We start from the raw sequence: 22644 nt of genomic DNA, 5'->3' as shown, positions 1-22644 counted from the left end.
TTAAATTTAAACCAGTGTAACATTTGTGTGTAGATGAGGCCTAAATTAATGGTCCAAGTGGTTCCAATCCAACAAGGTAGAGAGTAAAAGTTGATACCATCTGATGAGTGTTTGATGGAGGTGAAATAATGGTCTCAAATAAGCTCCCTGCGGACAAGTGTCTCAGCATCCCCCAAACCAGCCACACGATGGTTAGCACCCTCCGCTGAGCTGCCACAGGCTGTGAATGCCTTTGCACAAGGGTTGAGGCCGACTGAAGGGGAGGTGTGTGGAGGAGAATTGTGCTGGTGTTGCCTATGTTATAGGGACAAACTGGACTTTGATTGCCAGTAATTCAATCCTGCCCCTTTCACCAGAAAGAAAGTGTTACTTGGAGAATGCAAAGGAAATGGTACATTTCAAACCACTGTGAGCTAAGGGAACCAGGTGAACGGGATGAATGTCCCAAAGAATGTCCCCTCCCCCCATGTCTGAATATATGAACTGCCTCACATTCCTCAAGTCTGAGACAGCTCTGCCTTCATTGAAATGCCATTTCCCTCCAGCCCCTGCAAAGCAACTGCTCAGACATTAGCAAATTACCAGCTGGTAGCCTGACATCGTTTTCCTAGGCTGCTATAAGTAAAAGCCAGATTTGTGAACAGGAGCCAAATTCTTGGTTTCAGGAGAGAACAGGAAGAGAAAAGATGCATGGGACCAAAGTAATCAATACAATAATGATCATAATAAACTATAATAAAAACAGGCAAGGTCCCATCCAGTGATGCTTTATAAACATCCCTGCAACTCATCAGGAGGTTATTTTATAGATTGGGTAATTAAGCCATACTGAGGTTAAGTACCTTGCAGGTCACACACGACCTGATTCTGTTTCCTGCCATGACCACTAGACCATGCATCCTTCCATTTACAATACTTCCAAGAGATACTCTGTTTTTTTTTTTTTTTTTTTGCCTTGCTAAACCCTGAACTGAGTCTTTTAGGTCACCGAGGCTAAGATCTTTTGGAGGTTTGCTTCTAGGCTTGCTATTAGGACTTCTCCCCATGGAATTAAATGTAGAATGTCCTCCTTATATTCCTGCTCTCTCCATCTCTCCACCCACCTAACATGGTATCTGGTGCTGATAAGAAAAAAACCTCTGGGAAAATGTCTGCATGGGGCAGTGGAAACTGCTGGTGAAGGGTTACTTTGCAGGACACTTTCTGAGGGATTGGACAAAGTATTGGATAAAGAATGGCTGCAGTGGTTATTAAATACATTTTGCATTTTATAAGCAGCTACTCCTTGGGCCTTCAGCTAGAGAGAAAATGTGGTGGCATCTCTACCGCAGGTGAACATACTTTCAAACCACTAGTAGTGTGAGCATAACTGGGACCCAGGCGTGTCGATATCCAGTCCTGACTTCTATACTCCTTCTGTGGGCAAGTTATTTAACCTCTCTGTCAGTTTCCCCTAACTGTAAATTGGGGAATGAAAGCACTGAATTTCCTACCTCAGAGGGGCATTAGGGGATCATGCAGTTAATATTTGCAGACCATTCCGAAAATGAAAAGACTTCATAGGTGTTGTGTCATTATTAAGCCTCCAATAATACTTGGCACTTAGATAGGGCTTTCCATCTTCAAAGCGCTGTACAAATATTAACTAACTAACTTTGCACTTGGCTGTCAGGAAAGCCTGGCAAATAGCAAATGAAATGGCAATTGCTAGGATTAGGGCATTTTCCTTCCTGTTTCAGAACAGTGCCCCTCCCTTTTCCTGCACCCACATTGCTCAACTGGATGGAAGGAAAAAAAATGTTCTCATAAAAAGAGACTTTCATACAAGGTGCCAAAGAGAATGTGTTTCTCTATGTGATCTCGGCTCTTCATATTCCTACTGTTGATGACATGGACCTGAACCAGAACGACCCAAATATCCCCTAGTGCTCGGCGAGTTAAATCCAGACGGGTTTTACAGCGTGGACCCATTCCTAGCACATCCTGGAGCTTTAAAATTGCCCGTTATGCAGGAAGGTTTCCTTTTACAGAAACTCAATGTTGTTCAATAGAATGGAGCTTACAGGACAGCACATCTCTGACTCGACTGGTTGAATCTGAAGACTCCAGGACTGTTTCTGTTTGGGTGACAGCTGCCCAGCTTCTCCTTCAGCAGGGTCCCACTTGGGGAAGGTGGTGATATTTGTGACATTAGTCTATTGCCATTGGGTGGAATTAACCTGTGTGAAGAGGGCTGATGCAAGACCTATATATCATGTCAATTCTACTTAAGCCCTAATTTGAGAGTTTACTTGGGATTTAAGTGGTGCATGGACATTTTGCTGGCCCACTGCACAATGGTGAATTTCACTTATAAAGAGGAATTTGTTATCACAAGTTCAGCTTGACAACTTCACTGAAATATCTCAGAGTGGGAGTGGCTGGGATAGAAGTAAGATTCTGTTTAAATGCAAGAGGCCCAATTCTGTCTCGGGCTCCATATGTGACTCAGCATAGTAGGGAGCTGCCCCCATGCATCCGGGGGTGGGATTTAGCCCATCCGTCTGAAATTAGAAAATGATATGAAATGCAGAAGTAGCCCAAGACCCTTACATCAATTCAGCAACTGTGAACAGACACATATGCTTCCTTTGAAAGGGTGCTCATGTCCCAATAACGTTTCCTTTTTGTTTAATGCCTTTCACCCTGAAAGATCTCAAAGCATTGCACAAAATAATAGTTATTATGGACTGGAATTGCCATCTACAAATGAAATGCAGCCACCACTGTAAATGCTTCAGCGTCTGGAAATACTCTGGTATATTTCCACCAGGAACCATCAATCCTCCCACTAGCCAACCCAACAACAACACAGTCCAGTGCAGGTTCCTCTGGAGATGATTTTTAATCTCCTGAAGATTGCTTCGAACAGTTATGAGTCTGTTTAAGCTACACTGGGGAAACAGTGGGGAGATGAGGAGATCTCAGTTCAGGCACCTTTGGTGGAATTCCCGAATAATAAAGGGGTTTTGGTCTTATGTTCAGCATCCTGAATGACTCTGTAATAGGAAAATTGGATTTATTTGTAGGTTTGATTGGTTGATCTCATTGTATTGCTGGCAGTTATCAGTAGATCCTGTTGGTTCAGCTGGTGAATGGTTGAGCATTATCTTGTTGGCTCTTCTGATGGACCCTATGGTCTGGAGCACAGGGGAAGTAGGTAAATGCTGACAGCCATCCACTCTGCTTCACTATCCTCTGGAATGAGCTGCCTCTTTTTTCTCCTCCTGATATTATGTTTTTTAAAACTGGAGTTGTGCTGTGGAAAAGGTTACTCTGTGAAGATACACATTTGTCACACAGGTTAACATCTGCTCATTATTATTGTACACTGAGCAACCAGATAGCACATTCACACCTGTACTTTTAGCCTCCTTACAGCTGCACTGAGGACAATATCTGGGCAAGGCCTGCACATGGACAGTTTTGGTTTTCAGATGTGCCAGTAAGATTTCTGACCTTCCCAGCAGGAAGGAGACAGCTGATGCCCAACAGATTCAGTTTAAGGATTTAGTTCTAACTTGATTTTTTTTTAAAATGTACAATTTTAGATGCATAAAATAAGCACATTTTAAAAAATAGTTTATAGTGGTAAAAGATCTGTGTCTGCATGAAGTGACTAAGGAACTGTTTATTTGATAGTTATAACATGATGACAGTCACTTCAGGTGCATTAACTTTATTTGAAGGGAAGGCAGCTCTCGTAAAGAGTGGGTTGTGACACTAGTTCTGAGATTGGCAACCTTTGGCCTGCAGCCTGCCAGGGTAAGCTCCCCGGTGGGCCGGGCCGTTTGTTTACCTGCTGCATCCGCAGGTTCAGCTGATCACAGCTCCCACTGGCCACGGTTCCGGGGGATCTGCTGGTCACTGCTTCCCACAGCCCCCATTGGCCTGGAGCAGCGAACCGCAACCAGTGGGAGCTGCGATCGGCTGAACCTGCGGACACGGAAGGTAAACAAACCGGTCCGCCAAAGGTTGCCGATCCCTGCGCTAGTTCATGGAACCACCTCCATTCACTCCTACAACATTCACTCAAGGATCCATGAATAATGAACAATAAGCATGATGCATTATGAATATTTTAGGTAGCATCTATAGCCATTCTTGTAACATTCACATAAGTTGCAGAAACTTTTGAAAACATTTATTAAACGCTCACAGCTCTAGTCAGGTGTTACTGCTAGCATGTATTATCAATACACCATTAATACTCTAACTCATAACCTGGCAATCCTGCCAGTCAAGTGTTACCTAGAATTAAATATTTACATGCAACCAATAAGAAATTCAATATGTTCCAGGTTACACTGCTTTGTGCGTCCAATACTCTGCCCTGTGCATGCTGTGCTGAAAGCAGGATGGAATAAATAGACTAAAGTCCCTGTAAATGCTTCTACAGAGATTGGAGCTGGGAGGTGGAGTGTGGGAGAAGGTAAGAAAATAGAATTGTAAGACTGCAGTGCAGGTCTGGAGATTGGAGCAGAGCATAGGAGAAGAAGGGAAAGCAAGGGAGCTTCTATAATGCTGCAGGGCATGGTTGAGCTGATATGTGTGTAGGGGGTGTTTAAAAAAAAAAAAAAAAGGGAGTTCCTGTCATGACCCTAGAAGGCCCTTTTTCCAATTCCATGACTGCAGAACTGGTCTGATTTGATCCTCTGCTTAAATCTTTTCTTTGTTAATTCCATTTTCTTTAAAGCTTTTGTTCCTCTCTTTGCATTGCTTTATTTCTCCTTGTAAGAAATAAGATTTTGAAGTTTATTTTGGTTAATCCAGGAAAAGCTGCTTGCACTTGACTCCTGCTTAGGGAAAAGAGGGTCTGAATTCAGCTTCTGTGAAATGGCTTTGAGCAGTGCATGTACAGCAGGCAATAGAGCAATGCCACAGGGGGAAAGAAAGCAGTGGAATTCTGGATTAGCCTGAGCCCAGAATGGTGGAATTTATTGTAAGGCTGGGACTCAAAGATGTGTGGATTATAAAACTTCCAACTTCTGGACGCCCAGCTCAGCAGGAAAGCCATAAAAATGTGGCTCAAACACTTGGCATCCAGATTAATAATTTCTCAAGTCTACTGTTGCCAGGAGAGTCAGCTGGAGAAAAGAAAAGGAGTACTTGTGACACCTTAGAGACTAACAAATTTATTTGAGCATAAGCTTTCATGAGCTACAGCTCACTTCATCGGATGCATTCAGTGGAAAAAAGCTGGAGAAAGTTAATTAATGTACTTAACTCACTTGCTATCACTCTGATTCTCCTGGCTCAGTGGTGACCACAGCAAGACCCACCTGGGCTCAATATGGCCCGTTACACTGCAGAGCATAGCAGTTGCAGCTGAGCATGCCAGCACTTGCTCTCATTTTTATTTGTCACTGTTGTGGTCCTGTTAACACCTCCCTTCCCCCCATGCAACCCAGTGACCTTCCTTTGGCTAAAGGGAGCTGGATAGGACTCTTTTCAGAGCTCATCAGTGACCCTTCTAGATTGGGGCACCTTTTGCTTTCTGCACTTTATTCATGAGGGATGTGTCCTTTAACAGACAGCCAGTGGTTAGGGTTTCAGGCAACACCTGATACTCTGTTTGGCTGGGGCTGATAAATGCAGTCTGTTGAGACTGGTGCACAGTAATACAATCCTTTGACAAGTTTATTCCTTTATCAGGGTTGTATAACTGGGTTTCATTGTTCAGATTTGTTATCTGCTTCTCATTCTGGAGCCATAAGCTGGCACTGAATGGCATTGTAATTGAAGTTGCCAACCCAGCTTACAGGGACATGTACATGTAAAGATGATTGCACAGGGCTTGGGACAGCCAAAAGGATTAAGCCTTTAAATCTGCTGGGTCCAGAACTATTTACTGATGTAAAACATATACTGGGCCCCACCAATGTACATTAGAAAAGGTATATACGCACCAATATGTGTGGCATAGTACTGTACATATTTCTAGAACATCTTCCTTCTGAGGATGCCAAGGTGCTTCAAATACTAGTGCATTAAGTGTCCCAGTACCCCTGGCAGGTACATGGGTATTATTTACCCCATTTTACAGATGGCAAACAGACACAGAGCGGTGAAGTAACCTGGTCAAGGTCTCATAAGAAATTTGGGCAGAGCTAATAATACAGTAGAACCAAGTTCTCCTTCGCCTCACCTCAGACCCAAATGGCAATTCTAATTCTCAGACTGTCATCCCTGCATTTGTGGGATTCCCAAGTGAGACATATGGAAGAAGAACAAGATACTGGAATAGAGATGTGCTGTGTGGTGCTGAGAGAATTCAGCCTTTAGCTTTGCAGGGTTAGATACAAAGCAAAGGTGTGCTCCTGTAACTTAGAGTAGGGCTGCTCTAGAGCTGGAAGATGTAATTACCAGCCCAAGTAGACATACCCGCACTACCTATGATCAAGCTAGCATACTAACAGCAGCAGCGTAGCCACTGCGGCCACGTGAGGGGCTAGCTGCCCAAGTACCTACTTAGGGTCTTGGACAGGATTGTATTCAGGGTGGCTAGTCCATCCCGCTGCTCGAGCCGCCATGACTATGCTTCTATTTTTAGTTTGCTAGTTCAGTCAGAGCTAGTGTTGGGGGTATGCCTGCTAGAGCTGGACATTGCGCCCTCCAACTCCAATGTAAATATACCCTTCGGCGTGGTCTACACTTAAAAATTAGATCGACTTAGCTATGTCACTCTGGGGTGTGGAAAAAAATCACACCCCTGAGCACCGTAGTCAAGCCGACCTAACGCCCAGGGTAGATGCAACTAGGTTGACAAAATAATTCTTCCATCAACCTACCTACCACCACTCAGAGAGGAGGATTAACTGCAGCAATGGAAAAAAACCCCTTTCCATCACCTCAGGAAGCCTCTACACTACGGCGCTACAGCAACACAACTGCAGCGCTGTAGCTGTCCTGTTGGAACGCCCAGGGTGTAGACATGACCTTAGCGTTCTCCTCAGTTGCTCACCATTTTTCTTCCCACCAGTGGAGAACGTTTTCCTGTTTCTTATTGTTTACTCAAGACAGTGAAAATCTTTTTTAAAGGTGAGTTGCATAGTAAAATTGACATGTCAGTTAGGCCCAGATTCCCGTGCTGAATGTCCTTACGAACCAGGCAACAGTGGGCATTCAGCACAGAAATATGCTTTAACTGGAAATGGGCCCAAGCTGCAACATTTAGGTCAGGATCCATATCTGAATTTTGTGAAAACTTGTTTGGAACAGGGTTTTGGTTTGGCCCATTTAGGTCCTCGCTGGAACCAGCTATCAAGTGCAGGGGTGTTCCAATCTGGGGACTTGTTCTGGGTTTATTTTTAAGGTTTTTCTCCCTCTACTGAATCCTCTTGGTACCTCTTGGCTCACTGCAGGTATTCCAGATACCATGGGTTGCAATAGGATGCCTATTTGTTATAGCTCCTCCTGGGATAGCATGAGCAGATCAAAGTACCAAAAGGATTTTATGCAGGTGAGGAGAAATTCAAAAAACATCAGTTCAAGCTGGTTTATGCACAGACTGGTTAGCAGGACCATTCTACACAGCAGTCAGGACCTCTCAGTTTTATTTTCTCTTTGCTGTTCACCTTACGCAACTCCTTCTATTTATTGCTAGTAGAAGTTCTGTGGCTAGCAAAATCCCTTGAGCCTAGAGAGCACTTTTCATCCATGGCTCTCCAAGCCCTACACAAAGGAGGTAAGTATCATCATCCACTGGTGAAGTGACTTGTCTAACACTGGACCAGTGGCAGAGCCAGGAATAGAACGCCTGTCCCCTGGTTCCCAGGCTAGTGCTATACCCACTGAGCCACACTGGCTCTCAAGGGCTTTAGAGCCTGTCTGACATTCCTGCATGGCAGAGCAACAAGGCTGATTTTCCAAGAATGCAATTCAAGCTCCCTGCATTTTTTTTTTTTTTTTTAAATTGCAGCTGGTCTCCTGTGACTCGGCAGAAGTGAATACATGTGGCCAGGACAGGGGAAAGCTGAGAAGGCAGAAAATCTTTTAAGCCCCTTCACATTATTAATGTATCAGATGAAGAAATGCAGCAATTTCCTGAGACCTATTAAAGGCATTAACGTATTCATTGGAGAAAGCAAATTCAAGGTATCAAATGACTGCCCAAGAAACAGGAACATTATCAATCAGAACCTGAGAAGTTACTGTGGGAAGGAAAAGGATCATTTGATCCACTGAGGCTCATCCTCTTAATACACAGTCCAGCCCCAGGAAAGCATCTAATTGCTTCTTGAATTACATCAGCATCTTAGATTTGTCAGCCTTGCCAGACAGTTCACTGCTGACATTACTTGCTCTCTGAGCAAATTCAACAGCATGTCAGGTCTTTGGTAAAAGCCAGACAAACACAATGGCTGACCCTAGATCAGCAGACCAGAAAATTCTGGCACAGCTAGCTCCACTTCTGATTGTGAAACAGAGAGAGGGGAATAGCGCAGAACTCATCACCTCTGAAATAAATGGGGGAAGATTTCCTTAATGTTAACTGTATTTACTGGCATTATAGCACTGAACCTATGTTTTGTCTAGTTTGCATTGGTTAATAGCAATGTAAATTGAATTAAGTCATTTTATTGGGATATACTAACTAGTCTATGTTTCAGATGGAAAGTGCTCCCTTTTTAATGTCAGTGCTATCTCTTTGACAGGGAAATTAGGGTCCAGTTAAGAATATAGGACTTGCCATGCCACTGGTCCATCAAGGTTAGAATCCTGTCTCCAACACTTGCCATGGACAAATGCTTAAACCAAAGGGCATTAATCCCCAGCAGTGCACTGTATCATGAAGCCATGATAATTTTCACTAGTATCTACATCACTTCCTAGTCTATCGATGACTCTCTCCCATGCTTTCCTTGTATGACTCATCAGCTTTATACCTCTATAATTTGTGGAATTGTCAGTGTCATCTTTTCCCTTGTGTATTGGCCCTGAGATGCTTTTCCTCCACGGGTTTGGGATTGAACTGAACAGGGATATCAGACATGGATGCCTTCTAATCTAAGCTTTCTCCATGTCTCACTAGGGATTCCATCTGGGCCTAGGGTCTTATTATTTTTGATTTCTTTTACAGCATTTGCCACTTCATCTGGCACAGTATGCTCCACGACATCATTTTGATGTTGCATTCCTTCTTGAGTTTTCTTCATTTAAGGTCATTCAGAATATATTTTCCATCAATCCTCTATGTGACAGTCATCAGTCAACACCATATCAGTTTCATCTTTGATTAACCTGACTTCCTTCGTATCTTTGGTACTTCTGTCCCCTGGTTTCACCACTCTGTATACTTCTTTTCCCCATTCTTTTTGTTCAAAGTCTTAAGTAAAGTTCTTTAAAGATCTTTGGCTTTCATTTTTGCATCTATATTCTTGGCCAATTTCTTGTATCCCTCCAGGTCTCATTTGCTTCGGTACCTAGCACCTATTTACTTCCCATCATTCAATTTATGGTTTTGAGTAGTGATCTTTTCAGTTTTTTAATAAGCTTGTGTGAATGACCGTTCACTTCATGGAAGGAGTTCTGAAAGATGAGCAGGGTATATTCCTCAGCAAGGTGCCTGCAGGCCTCCCTAAATGCTGCTAGGGATTTGAACTTGTGGTTCTAGAATGCTGCAGATCCTTGTCTGTTGCATGTTTTGCTGCACTGTGACCTTCCTTTGCGGGGGCAACACCTGAATTAATGGTTCAGGGAAGATCATCTCAGAGCCAGGGGATCCAGTATAGGGAGGGGTACATTAGCCCTACCCACTTCTTGCTGTCAGCACAGGGGTGAGTGTGGTCAGAATGCAACTCTGGTACACCAGCCCAAAGACCGGTGGCTATTGGAGGCTGACCTAACTTAGGTCATATGATTTTAAGACCAGTATATCACCTAGTCTGATCACCTGCAGAACACAGGCCTTTCAGTAATTTCTGTAGCAAGGCCCAAATCCCCAAAGATATTTAGGTGCCAAATTCCCACTGATTTCAATTGGACTTTGTACAGAAATACTTTTTCAGGATCTAGACCCAAGCTACTTCTGTTTGAGCTATAGACTTAATCTTTTAGAAAGATTTAAAGAAGACTTAAAGACTTCAGGTGCTGGTGCACCTACTGTTATTCAGAGGTAAATTGTTCCAGTGGTTTACTACCCTCATTTAATGCAGCCCTCAGGCCAGTGTACTGTAGAGTGGTCGCAGAAGTCATGCACATGAGTGCAGTGCAAGTGGGAGTCTTATGCCCAACTTTGCCCAGCATGGAATTTTTGGCTTATCCCAGAATGTGGCCCCATCTACCTCATGCTTAGCTCATTAAGCATTTCCCTGTGGCTAGCAGCTGGCCCCAAGCTCCTGCCAAATATATACCTAAAGAATGAGGTATTATTCTGCTCCTAGGAGCACCCACAAACCTAAAGTCAAATCATCATGCACTTTATGGGACCTCCTAAATATTAATGTGTTCAAAAAACTAGTTTATCCTGCTAAAGGCTCCACCAAGAAGCTGGCTCAGTAAGCCCTCAGTCAGCAGGTATTTAATCTTTGGCTCCTATTTACAGGGGCACTGATAAGAACACATGCACTTCTACAAAGAAAGCATTAAGGCTGCACATGTGTGTAACCTGTTCTGCATCTGAAAGGCTGCCTGGTGACAAGCCATGTGATGGGAGAGGAAGAGTCCAGTTTTGTAAAAGCCCGAAAAAGTGCAGCATATGCAACAAGTGAAAGCATGTCCTAGTGCTATGTTCACAACAATCAGAAGCCTTTCAAAAAGAGCCTAAGCTAGTGTGCTTGGGTGGCAATAATATCCCTGAAGTGTGGAAGGCTTGCAGTGGACACAAACCTCTATAAACAAAGTCCCTCCCTCTCCCCATCCTGTTTCCAGTAACTCTGTCAAACCGGTTTCACATCCCCTTTCTGAAAAGATTAATAAACAAGCTCTGCTGTGAGGCTCTTTCAAATATACAGCCCTTGTTTGCATAACAGGAAATAGGCAAAAGATTGTATCTGTTTGGGGAATTAACTCCTCCCCTCCCCTCTCGCTGGATCCCTCTCGATCAGGACTGAGGGACAGTCATGGCGGAAGCTCGTCCAGTCGCCACGAACCTGCCATGGATAGATTTTGCTTTGAATAATGCAGCACCTTTCCCCGGCTCATCATAAAGAGGAAGCACACAGAGAACAGTAGAATTCTAGTTTGTTTTATATACCAGATGTAGTCCCCTTCACTGCCTCAGAACACCCAGTTTCCAACTGAGTGTAGTTTTAAGTTTGATAAGACCGTCTCCCGTCAAGCATCTTATTTAATGGGAGGGCAGGAAGAGTTCTAGGGGCTGTTGTTTAGGGACGGAGGTAGCCGATGTCAGACGCCTTAGATGACCTAATTGTCCCCATCAAGACAAGGAGGAAACTAACTAGACTTTTTAACATGAGTATTAAAATGACTGACAGTACATGCTGCTCTCCATCACACAGAACTTAAGAACTCCTTCTCCAAACAGTATCCTAGTCTATGCCTTGTGCCAGACAAACTTCAACTCCAAGTATTAAATTTCTTCCAGTTGTATAACAGCAGGATTTCACACTTGCATTTGGTGCCCATAGAAAAGCTTTTTATACTAGACCTATTTAATATATCCTGAATTGTTTTTTTCCCCTGAAAAATGAGTTCTGTTAGAGACCAGCAGTCTTAACCACTCTCAGTGAGCTGAGTGACTGAGTTTGAGAGGTAACCTAGTCAAAGAGCTAGGGCATTGGACTGGGGCTCAGAAGACCTGGATCTGAGTCCTAGTTTGGCTAATGAGCTGCTGTTTGACCTTGGGCAAATCACTTTGCCCCTTTCTCCTTGCACTCACTGTTTGTGATGGGTCCCTGTGCAGTACTTCTGAGAGATACTTGAAAACATTGGTTGAATAGAGTGTAATACCCCTATTTCTCAATTGTGGAAAACACAATACTTCAATTTTCATGGAAGCGGGGATGCTAATGATGCAACAATTGCAAGACTTCAGTTGCTCAAACACTGAAAAGCCTAAAAATGCACCAGAGCTGATGAACAACTCTGCAGCAAGCTAAATATAGCAACAGCTTTTCATAAGATGACAATGAAACCTTCCTCATGCTTTCACTGGTAAGGTGTAGTCTCTAAAAGGTGCAATATTTTAATTAAAATCTAACCAAGTTTATAAACTAGAACCATTCAGCCTGCTTTCCTTTAGTGGTAATTCAGTGAAGGTCTTAGCACTGCATAATACTATGCAACAGAAAGAGATGTTTGTGCAACACACAGGCTTAAAGATAGTTTTAACATGCTTTAGGGTTTTCTTGGTGAAAATGCTTCATGTTTTGTACTCTTTACAACCCAAGTATGGTCCGTAGTTTTCATTCCCAGCTGTTGTATTATAACTAAAATGGCAGTACTGTGGTTCACAGTAGGCCTAAGTCCTCAATTTCTCCATAAAGAGGTCAGTGACGGGCCTGGAAAGTAGAGCCCTTTAAGCTTTAGTGTTCATCAATATTAAATGATGACTAAGCCAACACATAGGGAAAAACCTTTTCCCTTTCTCCCCATCCTTCAACAATAATAAGGCATTCTTTTCACATGCTGACAGCTCCCAACACAGAAAGAAGTGAGAGTTTTCAGTGGCAGGAGGAGGTGAGCAAGAGTGTTCCTACTTCAAAAGTTACAGAAACAAACCAGCTCCACTCAGGTTGTCATTTTCATGAGTGCTGAGCACTCACTTCCTACCGGTTTCAGGTAACATTTCAGCTGCTAAGCACTAAGGCCTGGTCTACTCTGGTGTGAGGGGGATGGATTGATCTAAGTTACACAACTTCAGCTGTGTGAATAATGTAGCTGAAGTCGATGTAGTTAGATCTACTTACTGCAGGGTCTTCACTGCTGTAAGTTGACAGCTGATGCTCTCCCATAGACTCCGCCTGTGCCTCTTGCCCTGGTGGAGTACCAGAGTCAAAGGGAGAGCACTTGGTGGTCAATTTATCGATTTGATTGCTGCCCATCGATCCAGCAGGTAATGTAGACAAGCCCTAAGACAACAACCTAAGCAGATCTTTGCCACCACCATTAATACTCTTTCCATAGCACCCAAATGCCTCTTCAGCTCTGTTGAAAAACCTGACTCTGACGACACTCAAAGCTAGATCAGGGAACCTGAGGTCAGTCTACATGCATCACCTGCACAAGCACCTGTCCTGCCAGAGTTTGCCTGTGGAAGGGCCCCCTTGGAATAAGAATGGGGGTAGAAGGGCTGTTTGGTAATAAGGACGGGTGTATAGCTCCTGCCTGGGGGTAAAGTTTTACAACAGAGGGCACACACAAGTTTTCCCACCCCAGTAAGGGCTTGTAGAAGCCCGGGCCTAGAACATAAGTTTGGGGAGGGCACAAGGTACCAAGTACTAATACAAATGAAGGACAATGCCTCCTGCAATAACCATAGAAAAGGATTTGCAAAGTTTAGGCTTGAGCACCAATTTCCTTTTTCACCCCAACTGAGTTTAAGTTTCCATTTTGGATAGGACACTGAACTGGTTGTGAGGAGTACTATTCTCTGTGTAATACAATGGCATATAGAGCCTCTCAGTTACATGAGATGTATGAAGCATCCACTCTGAATAATTTGGACACTGAAGTCTTCTACAGTTACATTCACAGGCATTTTTTCCTCTCAAACATGACCATGTTGTTCAGAAAACGAAAGGCCCCTATTTCACATTTATTCAAGATGCATTTTTACAGAGGTTGCCAACAGCACTAGTTTGATTCTTCTGGTGAATTTTATCTTCAGAAGCCCTCACAGTGAAGCACAGAAAAGGATATTAAAGAAAACTCAGGTTTCTCCCAGCGATTTGTAAGTGGTGTTTTACAGTAAGGAAAGGAATAACTCAAATCAAGATCTCCTTCAGTGTATCCCAGTTCATGGTAGATTCTGGAATGTTATGTTGTAAATAGGAGAAATGATTAGGTTAGAAGTGTAGTATAATGGTTAGAGCATGGTTTAGGGGTAATGACTGACTTCTGATACAATCTTTAATCTTTTCTGAGCAGATTCCTAAAAAAATATGAAATCACCAAAATAGGCTTTTTCAACTTTTTATTATAAAAGATCAAGACATGTGCTAGCAGAATACTTGATCACATTCCCGACTTGATGGCCTTCCCAGAGACCTTCTGCCTTTAAGCATGAAAACCTGAACAATATTGTGGGTGAGAACTCCTTCAAGTTAAAACACAAGTGTCAGATTCTTCACCCACTCATAGTCCCTGCTTCCAAAGTCTCCCTGGGAAATAAGAGCTATGACTAAGTCAGATATTATTCACATAGCTAAATTTAAACACTAGTTTCCAGAAATCTACTAGAAATTGGTCTCTAAGTATCTCTGGATAACTGACACTGAAGAGTTCTTTCCAGTTGTTTTAATCCGGAACATCCTCTTTTCAAGACAGGCACTGATATAGCAACAAATTCAATTTGGCATCCAATGCTGAATAATTCTTTATGCAGTAAACAAGCATGAAGCTATAAAACTTATTGACAATTTCTCCTCTGATCCAAATCAAACTCTTTAAAATAAATCTCATGATAGCTGCCTTCCAGGAACTATGCAAAAAACTACGTTCAGAGGCTCATAAACATCTTACATACTTTTCTTCTTCCTTCTCCTAACCTTAACAAGTCATACTAGTATCACATCCAAACCCTTTCTTAGCTCCTCCATGCAAGAGATATTTGATCCCCTCCACCCCCAATGCATGATCAGCAAGGACACATGATTCTTTCTGGATTTCTATCAATAGCAAAACAAGCTTCATGATGAGCCTATCCACATTAGGCACTCTGGGTGCATGTGAATTTTACTAATGCTCTCCTCAGTTCTGGTATCATGATCAATCTTCATTAGCAGACTGTAGTCTCGTGTCAAATGGAATAAATAGTCCATTCCCAATCTAACCAAACTTGTATTTTGCAACTGCAGCTGTTTTTAGTACCAGGAACACACTGTAAAAGAAAAAAGTTTACAGGATTCTATCTTTCAGAGTAAATGTAGTTGAATAAAAAGTCTTATCAAGTTAAACAGCAGCACTTGGAGAGTTCAAGATTCGTAAATTCACATTAAGCCAGAAACACGACAGGGTGAAGTAGGACATTGGTGAGGCAGCATACTACATACAACTGAGCTAACGCAAGCTGGACAGTGGAAGTTAAGCTTGTGTGTCACAACTTTAATTCAGATTGGTCAATTTCTCTAAATTCTGCTGCTATCCGGGAAGCTACTGCCACCAGCATTCAACAAAAGAATGGATTAATGATGAATACAGTAGGTCATGTTATTTGTTGGCCCTTATGAATATAACATTTACTGTAGGACCAAGATAATTTTTCCCTTTGAAAAGCATTAGCAGAGAGCAATTAGAAAGCATTTTAATTTCCTTCTGCATAATGCCACTATGAATTTCCCTACACTCCAAGTTTCAGATTGAAACATTTTGCTCCAGAAAAGTACCTCAGCCACCTATAATGGGAGCTTTCAGAGGACCTGAACAGTCAATTCAGACATGTTAAAAGGCAAGTTCTTTGACAGAGATAGGGTAAACAGTTGTGTGTGTTAAGATGCAGAAGTTTTTTTTTTTTTTAAAATAGCCCTATGAAGAGCATCACTTGAAAGGTTTATTTTAATCCCTAAAGCCAGAGCAAACTCATATCCAACACAGAACTTCCTCAGTTTCTAGCTGGAAAAATATAAGTTGTTCAGCTGTAAATCAGTCCATGCTGTCAAGTTTTGAAGAAGCCGTTATTCACTTCAGAGGACACTAACCTCTGCATCAATCTTTTTCTAGTACTAGCAAACTGTTAGAGAAACAAACTCAAACTTAAGTTCCACTGAAGAAACCAATCTGCATATTTGTCCTTAGCTCAATTTTTGCTTGTATTTCAGCACTTCTTACTTTTTAATCCACTGGAAATTTATTCACTCAATTCAATTTTTGCAGTTCTCACAACCTGCTTTTAAAGGACCAAAGTCCTTTTAGATCATTGTTCCAAAACCAGCCCTGAAAGCATAGCTGCTGGCCAGAGTGTTCCTCCCTAGTCCTAGATAATCATATTGCATCATCCTTATCTCCGATTCGGTTATGCTTTCAGCAGCCACTTAGTATAGCTGCTAGATGTTTTAGCAAAAAGCTGATGATCAGAAAGAAAACCTTTAGCCAGGTAGAATACCACAACCAGTTTTCCAGTGGTACAAGGTCTGCATTTCTGACTTAAGGTTTGTAAACTGTAGGATTACAGAACTGTCTCTAGTTCTTTCTTCTAGTAGTGTTTTTGATACCAAACCAGGACAGAATATCACGGTCCCGGCCCGCTGGCCAGTGTAGTTTGTTTCCTATTTAATGCTGTACAAACTAGGGTTTGCTAACTAGGAGTGAGTGGGAAGGTGCAATGATACAAGACCTTACGAGGCATCTTGGGATGGAGCAGGAGGATCCTGATTCTCAGGCTCTGGTGGAAGAGCTGGCACAGTTTCCTCTTTCTTTTGCGCAGCCAGGAACTCATGAATCGCTTTCTCTATCTGCGGCCTGAAGATGTGGTTTAGTTTTGGATCCACCACCTGAGAAATAATTCTGTCCACTCCAGCTTCCAGCATCCCTGACCTTGGGCAAAGACAAAGGAGTCATTGAGCTACTCTGAGCAACTTCCCCTCTACTCCCATTGGGAACTCTCCAGAGCCCTCATGTCAGCTGCAATTAGCATTAATATGGTGAGAGCTGCTTGGTAGCTCCTTCAGGAGGGAGGTGTTCCAGTCACCACACACAAACCAGGACATTTCCACCTATCAATTTTTCTATTCCCCCTGCAGTCTTCACAACTGACATCTGGTCTCCCAGGTACTGAAACGAAATACTGGATGGGAGCCACTTCAGGAGTGCTCATGCTGAAATGAGTTCAGAGGAGCAAACAAAAACTTGCTTTGGCACAAACAAGGCAAACAAAATGTATGAGGAGGAGAGCAGGTGAGAGTGATTTTTTTGGGGGGGCTAACAATCCAAATTGAGAAGAGGCCTTTACCCCAATATCATTACCATCACCTGCTCCTTGAAACATCCAGTCTAGGCAGGTACTTTTTGTAAGAAAAAAACCAAACAAATGCATATAGCACAAAACATAAGGAGTTTTTTTGGAAACGAGGGCTGGTAACTGAAGTGACTTATTGCTTCAGCAGCTGCGTCAGAATCTTGGACTGTTGGACATGGGCAGTCTGGGTTTAAGTCATGTCTGCAAGAGACCAGGGGAGGGGAAACAGAGACATTGCCTAGCATTTGGAAAACCAGCCGCAAGATTAACACGGCGGTGAATGTTCATGAGTGAATGTTCATGACCACATCCACTGTTTAAGGTCATGTGGACATCAAATAAAGTCTAATATAGTTAGATGAATGCGTGTACTTTTATCCAATGAGGGATAGGGACACGTAAACATCTTTGCACATTTCAACTCTATCCTATTCTTGCAGCCTTCATAGTAACTTGAGTACTCTAAACCCTTAATCCTTGTGAAGTTATTGCCTATACCAGTAGTTCACCTAACTGAGTTTAAAAGGGAGCAAAGTTTATTTTAATCATAAGCTCCCTGGTGTGTAACACTGTACAAATGCCATTCTACCCTAGTGAAAAGACTAATAAGTCTTACTCTAGTACTATTAATCCATTACTGTCAGTTTCCGATTGTTGGCCACACTTCTCTGTTGTTGTTGCTGTATTTTGCACACAAGCCCCTTCAAGCAATACTGTGAAACGCAAAAATCAGTATATCTAGTTAACTTCTACCCTGATCTCAGGGTCATTAGGGCAAGTAACAATCCTCACTGATTAGGCCAAACAGTTTGTATGTGAAGTAGACATCTGTAGTTCCTGCTACTTGCACTGAAATTCTAATTTTGCTTCATGCAAGACACTTACTGCTGTATGTTTATTTTCTTTTTGAACTTAAAAGCTTCTGTCTCCATTTCCCTGATTCTTCTCTGCCCTTGCCCTACTATCTATTTCCAACACCCCTCCTCCCCCCCACCCCACACCTCTACTTTACTGAGGTGCTACCTAGGCACCAGTTTCAGACACCAGAGTCTCAGGAGAAATCCACAAGTTAAAGCTTTTTTCTAAACTGTGTGTGCATGTTTCCATAAAACTGAACATGGCCTCCTTGAAAACACTGGAGTTTATTCAATAAGTTTGCCAGTGGCACAAGTTGCAGAGTAAACTGGAGTAGCAGGAGGAGTTAGTAAGCCTAGTACTCCATGGACGTGTTTGTTTTGTTTGTATTAAATGCATAAAAAACAACCAACCAACTCCAAGCAAAAAAAACCCTGTGGCTTTAATGTCCTCTCTACTTGTGCCAACAGTGCCATCTCCTGGATGGAATCGGACTAGCCTAAATTTGATTACTGCCCACTAGTGGCTGGAGGTTTGCAAAGAACAGAAGTATGAGCTTCTGAAACCTAATAAGAGATCCTTCTTTTGCTTAAGTGGTAGATGCCGGTTTCTGAAGCAGAAGACCACAAGTTCGGTTCCACACCTCATATGCAGCTTAGCTAGCAACCATCGTGTTATCTGTATGATGCAACGCTTTGGTAGAGAATGCTTCACTTCAACAGCATATTCAACACCTCAACGGATGTTGACTATAACCCTACTCTGGGAAACTGCCTGTTTGTCCTCAAGGAACATTGCGGTGATGTGAGTTAACTCAAACTGCATTCACCTGCTATAGTGAAATCTGGGAGGGCACAGAGGACAAAGCAGGTTGAATTCAACCCTTAGTTGTCCAAATGCACTTAGCCAGTTAGGGCAATGATATGGGACTATTACAGTTTTCATCTATCAAAAAACATTCCTATCAATTTACTGAATGCTGCTTACTTACTGAATCACACTCTGTCTCAGACCATTTCGTAACTGGTTTTTGTTCATTGTTGGGTTCCACTCCTGTTTGTCCAGATGGGTAGATACAAAGTTGTCCACTTTCTGCCTCAGATTTTGGTAGGCTGGCTTAAAAAAAAAATCCAGCTTAACTAAAAGATCTTGAAACAATTCCCTGCAAGAATGCTTCATAATACATCTTTTGTGGTCTATTACTATTTCATTTAACAGTTTTGTCCTTTATAGAGAGACAAGGTTGGTGAGGTAATATCTTTTATTGGACCAACTTCTGTAGAAGAGACAAAAGCTTTCAAGCTACACAGAGTAGTTCTTCAGGTCTGGGAAAAGTACTCAGTGTCACAGCTAAATGCAAGGTAGCACAGATTGTTTATCATAAGTAAACACACATTATAAGGGACCCTTCAAGGTGAAGTGGCCTATTAACACCACTGCAGTCAAAGGACAAAAAAAGAGGAGTTACTAGATTAGATTGTTGTAATAAGTCATAAATCCTGTGTCTTCGTTAAGAACATGATTTTTAGTCTAGCAGAGTTATGAATTTAAGCTCCTAGGCTTGTCTTTTGAAGGTGTTGGGCAAGTCTCCTTCATTGTATTTTTTCTGAACAAAAGTAAGTTTATTTTACTCAAGAGTACAAAATGGTGATTGCAAAGAGCAGTTTCTAGATGGTACTATCAATATATTATAATTGCAAAAGCTGGACACGTGTTTTGCAACTGTCTGCTTCCAAGTAGCTGAAGGGAATGCAAATTGCCTGTGCATGCAAGAGATATTTAAGCAGGTTTCTTGTTAGATTTCCAACCAACATAAAATTCCTATGAGACATTTTAACCAAATATAATTAACACTAGTATAAAGAAAGATGTGCTTACTGTAACACTTTAACACTGGAACTTGAGAGCTGGGAAAGTGGGGGATGAAGGTGCGGTTTTGTTAAATGCTCTGTAATTCTACCTTTTCCTGTTCCTCAGAAGTTAGGACACGGTCATGTTACTGTGTAGGGGAAACGCCAGTTACTAGTGTGATGCAAGGAGAGGGCAAAAAGGTGGCAAATGTCTTATAGCAAGACCAGAATCACCATAACAAGAGACAGCATCAAAAATTACAATACCCGTGACAATATGCTATGGAGGCCAGTTCAAATTTAGGCCAGTTCAAATTCTATTTAGGTCTATTGTGACTGAAAGCTGTTCTCATCAGATAGGTGGCTGTTCCACGGTCTAATGCAGAATCTTGTGGTGGTTTCAGACACACCAGGAGCAGATAGGTTATCAATATTGATGCTCTAGGTGGAATTAGGTGGGAAATCAAAACTTCTATTCAAGACTTTCCCACTCCAACTTTGGTCCTTCTGGCTTAAGAAAGCTTGCACTGTTGCTGTACCTGTCTGTCATCTTTGAATTCTAGTACACATTTTTTAATAAGCAGAAAAGGGATCGGTGTTCTTAAATAGGATACCTTAGGCAGATGACTCTAGAGTACATTTGTCAGGAAGGCTATAACTTAACATCAGCAAGAATAGTAGCAATTGTCAAAACAAACAAGTGACATCACTGCAAAAGCAGATAGTTGGTTACAAAAGTTTAAAGATACTTTTTCATTTTAAGTAGCACTTCGTTAAAAAATCCTGAATACTTTACAAGCTATGCACACACGGGAGTCACTTCCCCCACTGGCAAAGTGCAGGTGCCTATAGGCTGGAACAAGATAGTTATTTAGAAATGCTGCAATGGTTTAGGACAGGAAGGGAAGCCCACCTTCTGCTGAAGCCTCAGGCAAAGCTTAGGAAGGCAGAAAGTTATCAATCACCCTGTGAGGGTGATAAGACAGTGGGGATTGCACCCAACTCCTGCAAGAGGACTTCGACTGACAGAAGTCCTGACCAGTGGCAGTTTTGTGTTTCATCCAAGTGAAGGCCAACCCTGTAGCTTTGGTGTCCCCTACTTCTGCACCACAGTCAGAAAGGACTTAGGGAATAGTGACTTTTACTGAATTACCAATAGTGCTTTCCATGGTCTTTCAGGAAGACCCTGGCCACAGAAATTGGAAGAGCATATGCAGGAGTCAGAAAAAGAACACAAGAGGGGGAAACCTTGTGCCCTCACAGGATAGACAATGATACAAAAATGGAAAACTGAAAAGCCCCATATTCTTCTCTGTATCATCTTCTAGACTCCATGAACCACTCATATATTTATAGTTTGGGTCACTCTTCTTGGCTGGAGCAGCTGGGGCCCAGAGGACCACATCTGCAGAACCAAGACATGAGAATGCCCACAAAATCTTAAGGCAAGGCAGGCCTGTGCCCCGGGCTAGGGCCATGCATGTGCCCTGCTCCCCACAAAGGGAAACCAGGTTTGAGACAGATCTAGGCTCCCCAAAATAAAGCTAGAGCATACAATGAAGTGGGTGGCTGAAGCAGAACCCCTTTCAGGATAGAGTCTGGAAACCAGTAGACGGTGGTCAGACAAGAGACCAGAACTTGGGGATTGCTGTTTGAAAGAGGAAGGTGAGGAGATACCCAGACCCTCATACCCATGTCAGCCAAGCAATCAAGTAGCGACTGCAAGTAGGGGTCGTGGGTGGGGAGAAGTCCCTATCATCCTGTTGCCCATGTTAGCAAAGCAGTCCCAGCAGAGCCGCTGGAGCCTGAGCAAGGGCCAGAGGGCGCCCAGGTGACTAGGTTCCGAGAAGCAGGAGGGTACCCGGCTGAGAAGCGTGGCCCGGGTGCCCCCGTCGGCCAGGCGGTCCAGGGGGGAACCAGGCCCAATGCCCAGGTGTCCCCGTCGGAAGACCACTCCCCGGGCAAGTAGCCGGGGGGGGATGCGCTGGTGGGGCCGGGCCCCTGCAGCGGTACCTTGGTGTCCACGTCGGCCAGGCAGTCCCGGCGGAAGCCGTCGAAGAGGCCGCGGCTCTTGAGTTGCTCCACGATGAGCGCGATGAGCTGCGCGTCCCCGGGGGGCAGCGAGGCCGGGTCGGTGGCGCCGGGCCCCGCCCCCGCAGCCGCGCCCCCGGGCCCCGCCGCTCCCCCAGCTCCAGGGCCGCCGCCTCCCCCGCCTGGGGCAGCGCCGCCGGCACCGCCGCTCTCCGACATGCCCCACACCTGGTACCCGGCGCAGCCAGGACCCCGCAGCCGCTGCTCCCAGCCCACCCGGTGCCACCGGCACCGCTGCCGTCGCCGACGGCGCGCCACATTCTGCGTAGATCCGTTCCGCTGCATTATGGGAAAGGAAGTCCTTCTCCCGGCACGCCTCTTATAGGACTTGAGCCATTGCTCCGCGTAAAGAAACTACGACTCCCAGCGTGCTCCGCGGCGCCAGCCCGGAAGGCCGTGGGGCGCGGCAGGCTGGGCGTTGCATTCTGGGAATTGTCGTTTTTGTGCCTCCATGTGCGCGGAGGGTTCGGCGGCTCCCGGCCCTTGCCTGCGCCCGCGGGGGGAGGGGAAGGGCCGCGTGCGCGGGCCGGGCTCAGCTCAGCGGAGCTGCCTGAGTTCTGCTCCCGGAGACCCGGCTCAGGTATTTATACGGCCCCTGCCCCGGCAGCGCCCGCGCGCCGCTCGCTCGTGTAGCTCCCTCAGAGCCCCGTGAGGCGAGCCCCGGCTTGCCCCGGCGGGGGGGACCGTGACGGAGCAGGGCGGCGAGCCCGGTGCCGCAGTCACGAGGGCACC

The 22644-nt window shown here is 43.9% G+C and overlaps 1 protein-coding gene across 3 annotated transcripts; it reads right to left on the bottom strand.

Annotated features, from left to right (window-relative positions):
* Positions 1-2733: 2733 nt before the first annotated feature.
* Positions 2734-22197, bottom strand: BOD1 (biorientation of chromosomes in cell division 1). 3 transcript variants are annotated; one of them, XM_077823769.1, is made up of 4 exons: positions 21835-22152; positions 18963-19087; positions 16501-16695; positions 2734-3315 (listed from the first exon to the last, which is right to left on the bottom strand). In XM_077823769.1, the coding sequence occupies exons 1-4, from the start codon at positions 22069-22071 to the stop codon at positions 3282-3284; spliced, it is 591 nt and encodes a 196-aa protein (XP_077679895.1). In that variant the 5' UTR covers positions 22072-22152; the 3' UTR covers positions 2734-3281. The 3 variants fall into 3 exon arrangements, with proteins under 3 accessions (XP_077679895.1, XP_077679894.1, XP_077679896.1); XM_077823768.1 differs by lacking the exon at positions 2734-3315 and adding an exon at positions 14121-15043 and having other exon boundaries at positions 21835-22197; XM_077823770.1 differs by lacking the exon at positions 2734-3315 and adding an exon at positions 14121-15043 and having other exon boundaries at positions 16496-16695.
* Between the last annotated feature and the right edge of the window lie 447 nt (positions 22198-22644).

Source organism: Eretmochelys imbricata, chromosome 8 (genome assembly GCF_965152235.1).
Source record: "Eretmochelys imbricata isolate rEreImb1 chromosome 8, rEreImb1.hap1, whole genome shotgun sequence".
Lineage (NCBI taxonomy): Eukaryota > Metazoa > Chordata > Testudines > Cheloniidae > Eretmochelys > Eretmochelys imbricata.
The sequence above is the reverse complement of the archived record's forward strand: the minus strand, read 5'-3'. Positions and strand labels throughout refer to the sequence as shown.

Coding starts and splice junctions, on each gene's coding strand:
- BOD1 (XM_077823768.1), bottom strand. CDS start 22,197: ATGCAGCGGAACGGATCTACGCAGAATGTGGCGCGCCGTCGGCGACGG. Junction 16,696..18,962: donor CTGAGACAGAGTGTGATTCA/GTAAGTAAGCAG, acceptor TCTTTGCCCAAG/GTCAGGGATGCTGGAAGCTG. Junction 15,044..16,500: donor GCTCCATCCCAAGATGCCTC/GTAAGGTCTTGT, acceptor TTTCTTTTACAG/TGTGTTCCTGGTACTAAAAA.